Here is a 5,253-nt window from a genome sequence, read left to right on the forward strand (position 1 = left end):
CCGTAATCCTTTTATCATACGTAGTATAATATAAAAAAGAATGTAAAATAGATATATGGCCTTGACAAGTGTGGTAGTAAGTATACAATTACCTGGGTAAAAGTAAAAGAGAAATGATATTTGAACAAAGTTTTATTTGGACAAACAACTAATTTTGGTAAAAAAATCCTAAAATTTTATTATTTTATTTTTTTAACTTTCATTAAAAAATGAAAAATTACTCTATTTAATAACTTTTTCAACAAAATTATTGTCGAAAAATTATTTTCCAAGGTAAAAATGCTTTAGGTTTCTTGTGGTTTTAATGACGCATGATTTTTACCACGCTTTAGTAATGAGTAGTTGTGGGGGTTGGCGCGGGCCAATATTTGTGTTCATTTGATACGAAGAGGGAGGTGTTTGGGAATCTGAGGAAAAAGTCACACATTTGCTTAAGCAAACAACCCTAGCAATTAATAGAGGTACTTTCTCTTCTTCATTCGGCGGTAGCTTTTTAACTTCGTAGAGGTGGTAGAAAAACTCATTTATGATTATGAATGTGCTCTCCATCACTTCACACATCGTTACATCCATCAACTTCTCACATCACACCTTATATATATTACCCTTTTCCCAAACCTCCAAGTGTCAGCGACAATTACTATTCATTCATAACCATGTCCATGGCTTTTTGTATAATAGCGACAACCTTGTTTATGTCTTTAAGTTTTTCTTCTGCTCAATCATCGAGGGCTTTCTTCGTTTTTGGTGATTCACTCGTAGACAGTGGCAACAATGACTTCTTGGCCACCACTGCACGAGCAGATGCTCCCCCCTATGGCATTGACTTCCCAACACACAGACCCACTGGACGCTTCTCTAATGGCCTAAACATCCCTGACATAATCAGTATGAGTTCTTGTAATAAAAATTATCAAGATTATTCGTTACTAATTTCAATTTTTCTAGTAGTTTTCTACCTAATCTCCCATTTGCATGCATGCATATATGACTGAAAGCTGAGGTTGGTTTCATGTATTGCAGGTGAGCAACTTGGCTTGGAGCCTACACTGCCATATTTGAGCCCTCTACTTATGGGAGAGAAACTCCTAGTTGGTGCCAATTTTGCATCTGCGGGAATTGGAATTCTCAATGATACCGGATTTCAGTTTGTGAGTTCAATTACTTTGTGTTAATTTTACTTATTCATATAACTAAAAGGAGTGTGTTATGTAATTGTTCTTGCAGCTTCACATCATTCACATCTACAAGCAACTGAAGCTATTCCAGCATTACCAGCAAAGGTTAAGTGCGCATATTGGTGCAGAGGAAGCTTGGAGGCATGTGAACCAAGCACTTGTTCTCATCACTCTTGGAGGGAACGATTTTGTGAACAATTATTACCTGGTTCCATATTCAGCAAGGTCTCGCCAGTTTTCTCTCCCAGACTACGTCAACTATATCATATCAGAGTATCGCCTAATTCTGAAGGTATGAATATATTTAACAGAAGCTTAGATTTTGTTGTTGCATTGTTCATCTTATGCATTTACGTAAAAAGTGCAGAGGCTGTATGGTTTGGGAGGTAGGAGGGTTCTTGTAACGGGTACGGGACCAATGGGGTGTGTGCCAGCAGAGTTGGCCTTGAGAAGTGGAAATGGTGAGTGCGACGTGGAGCTCCAGAGAGCTTCTTCCTTGTTTAATCCACAACTTGTTGAAATGGTGAAAGGACTCAACCGAGAGATTGGTGCTCACGTCTTCATTGCTGTAAATGCGTATGAAATGAACATGGATTTTGTTAACAACCCTCGAGCTTATGGTACGTTCACTGTTACTGCTATAGTTTCTCAGAAGAGGGTTCTGAGTTTTTGTTTGTTGTTGTTGAACAGGGTTTGTCACATCGAAGATAGCTTGTTGTGGTCAAGGTCCGTACAATGGGGTGGGACTCTGCACACCCATTTCCAACTTATGTCCAAATCGTGATCTTTATGCGTTTTGGGATCCGTTTCACCCATCGGAGAAAGCTAACCGAATCATTGTCCAACAGATGATGACTGGGTCGGTTCAGTACATGCACCCCATGAATCTTAGCACCATCATGGCCATAGATTCCAGGGTTTGATTGATACGATTTATGGCTTCATTGGTCACCACAGGATATGTGTGAACTGTGAAGCTATATTCTACGTTCTCCTGAGTTCTGTTTTATCTCATGAAGATCTCCTTGCTAGTGTCATTTGTGGTTCAAAGTGTGCTGTTTGCCCTAAACTAAAATGTTGTATTCCTTTTGATTGTGAAGATTTTTGTGTGTAGTGGAGAATGCTAATTGTAACGATGGCTTTCAACTTTGTGTGCTTAATGAGAGTAAAAGGCTCGTGTGTCTTTAATGGTAGATAATGCACGTGATGAACATTTAATGGAAGTTCCGGAAAGGCCATTAATCTTATAAGTCATGCATTGAGGAAAAAAAAAATTAACGGCAATAGTTTAGCGTTACAAGTCAAGAAACTTTAATGCGATTGATTTCACTTTCACTATTCTCCTGATACCCATTTCCATTAGAAGGGCCTATTTTAGTTTGAAGCTATAATTTGCGGCTGTTGAAAAAGGTAAAGAAATAAAGAACATGTATCTAATACCGAAAACTTCGGAGACATCATATATACAGGTGCAAATATTTAGACTCATTTAAAATTAACCTAACATAACCTACTTCTTACTCATTCATTTTTACGATGACACAACCACCTCGATCCACCTAATCCCATGCCTGCAATTAACACATGTATATATCAATCTATATATATGTGTGCATCAGAGTAGCCTAGCCAGCAACCACAGTTAACCCTGTTAGACTTCACTTTCATCTCCAATTCCAAACCATGGCTAGCTTTCCCATTTTCACGTCTTACGTTGTTTGGAGTCTAGTGACGGCACTAGCATTTACATGTTTCAATTTGCAGGAGGCAGAGGCAGCACGAGCCTTCTTCGTGTTTGGAGATTCACTTGTTGATAATGGCAACAACAACTACCTAGTCACCACAGCTAGAGCAGATGCTCCACCTTATGGCATTGATTATCCAACTCACACCCCCACCGGACGATTCTCCAATGGCCGCAACATTCCTGATTTTATCAGTTCGCTTCATAACCTCTCTAATTCTTATTTCACCATTCTCAACTTCATTTCTACTGTTGTTGACCTGTGGTTAAATTTTGCAGGTGAAGCACTCGGGTCCGAACCCACGTTGCCATATTTAAGCCCTGAGCTTGACGGGGAAAAGTTGCTGGTTGGTGCAAACTTTGCTTCTGCTGGCATTGGAGTCCTCGTTGACACCGGAGTCCAATTTGTATGTGAATTATATATATAGCAGCATGAACCATTACTTTACATGTGCGATTGATTATTATGTATTATATATATTGTTGCAGGTAAACATTATCAGAATGCCAAGACAACTAGAATACTTCCAACAATACCAACAAAGGGTGAGTGCCCTTATAGGAGATGATGAAACAAGGAAATTAGTAAATGGAGCACTAGTTCTCATCACCTGTGGAGGTAACGATTTTGTGAATAACTACTTCTTGGTGCCTAACTCTGCTAGATCCCGCCAATTCGCTTTACCGGATTATGTCACCTATGTCATCTCTGAGTACAAGAAGATTCTACAGGTAAAACCATGATAATTCATTAATCTGGTAATTAATGAGTACAGTGTTATGTTATCTGCACATTCACTCAAACACGCACAATGCATGGACTTGGATCAGAGGCTGTATGAACTTGGAGCACGAAGGGTGTTGGTGACAGGAACTGGTCCACTGGGTTGTGTTCCAGCGGAATTAGCCATGCGAGGAGGCAGAAATGGCGAATGCTCAGAGGAGCTACAGAGTGCGTCTTCCTTGTACAATCCACAGCTTGTTGAAATGATCACACAACTCAATAACGAACTTGGTTCGGATGTCTTCGTTGCAGCCAACACACAACTCATGCACGATGATTTCGTCACTGATCCTCAAGCATACGGTAATCAATGCATTCGTTATATCCAAACCAAACATCACTTTCAATAATACTTGAATTCTTCTGTGGGATGAATTTGTGGATACAGGATTTGTTACCTCAAAAGTTGCGTGTTGCGGCCAAGGACCCTTCAATGGTGTTGGATTGTGCACGGTGGCGTCGAACCTATGTCCAGACCGTGACACACATGCATTTTGGGACCCATTCCATCCATCGGAAAAGGCTAACGGGTTGATCGTTCAGCAGATTATTTCAGGAGCCTCCAACTACATGAACCCTTTCAATCTCTCAACTATTTTGGCCTTGGACTCCCACAAATACTAATCTCCACTACACAAATCAGAATAAATGATATTTTTTGTGTGACTTTTTCAGGAATGAGATTGTATTTAAGGGAGGGTCAATTCATATTATTTCTATCTTCAATCTTATAAAGGGAAAAATAGAAGCTGCTTATTTGTTTTTTGCTTAGATTGATGTGTAAACATACATATTTTTATGCATTAGAGTATTTCTTGTACTCTTCTTCTATCTATAAAGTTCATCTTCATGTGCTACTTTCGCATGTTTTTGAACTATACTTGAGTATTCTTGTCACTGTTGGAGTAGCTATAAAAATGTGATTAACAATTAACATGTTCAAATCATTTAAATTTTGGTTATTGACAAATAAAATAAATAAATAAATAATTTCTAATTATATTTCTTAAACAATACTCTTGATGCTTTATTAAGTTTTTGGGAATATTTTAGTTGAAGGAAATATTTTTAATTTTTAATTTTATTTTAAACAACGATTATCAATATAATTATCTCTAACATAGCTACAATCGTATTGAGAGATAATACTCTTCACAGAGTTTCCGGATGTCAAGACCAGTACAAATAGTTAATATTAATTAAAATTGTTTATGATTTAAGTTTACATAGTAAAATTTTATTGTCAATTCCAATACATCATTTATCACATTTTTTCAGAACAATATATACTATTTGAATTTAAACAGAGTACTATTATCGTTACTGTTTTCTTAAAAAAAAAAAAAAAAGTACGCGAGCCCATGGGCAAGTGCAAAGAGAAAGAGAGAAGAAAGGAGGAAAGAGATGGGGTGAAATGGAGGGACACTTCTTCCTCCACCCTTTAACACTCCCAAATTTTTCAAAAATTTCCTCCAAAACAAATTTCGAAAAAACATGTTTATAAAGCTATCGAATTTCGATATCTGACTAAGAAAATTATCAAATTT

At 37.6% G+C, this 5,253-nt stretch overlaps 2 protein-coding genes across 2 annotated transcripts; both read left to right on the forward strand.

Moving 5' to 3' along the window:
- The first annotated feature begins 536 nt into the window (after positions 1 to 536).
- On the forward strand, positions 537 to 2,277 carry LOC114191349 (GDSL esterase/lipase At5g33370-like). The gene is made up of 5 exons (XM_028080519.1): positions 537 to 888; positions 1,024 to 1,151; positions 1,228 to 1,470; positions 1,546 to 1,798; positions 1,869 to 2,277. Exons 1-5 carry the CDS (start codon positions 537 to 539, stop codon positions 2,099 to 2,101), a joined length of 1,209 nt encoding a protein of 402 aa, XP_027936320.1. The 3' UTR covers positions 2,102 to 2,277.
- Positions 2,278 to 2,830: 553 nt separating this feature from the next.
- On the forward strand, positions 2,831 to 4,467 carry LOC114192707 (GDSL esterase/lipase At5g33370-like). The gene is made up of 5 exons (XM_028082495.1): positions 2,831 to 3,117; positions 3,202 to 3,329; positions 3,412 to 3,654; positions 3,754 to 4,009; positions 4,095 to 4,467. The coding sequence occupies exons 1-5, from the start codon at positions 2,862 to 2,864 to the stop codon at positions 4,328 to 4,330; spliced, it is 1,119 nt and encodes a 372-aa protein (XP_027938296.1). The 5' UTR covers positions 2,831 to 2,861; the 3' UTR covers positions 4,331 to 4,467.
- Positions 4,468 to 5,253: the final 786 nt, after the last annotated feature.

The sequence above is a fragment of the Vigna unguiculata genome, chromosome 7 (assembly GCF_004118075.2).
Source record: "Vigna unguiculata cultivar IT97K-499-35 chromosome 7, ASM411807v1, whole genome shotgun sequence".
Classification (NCBI taxonomy): Eukaryota; Viridiplantae; Streptophyta; class Magnoliopsida; order Fabales; family Fabaceae; genus Vigna; species Vigna unguiculata.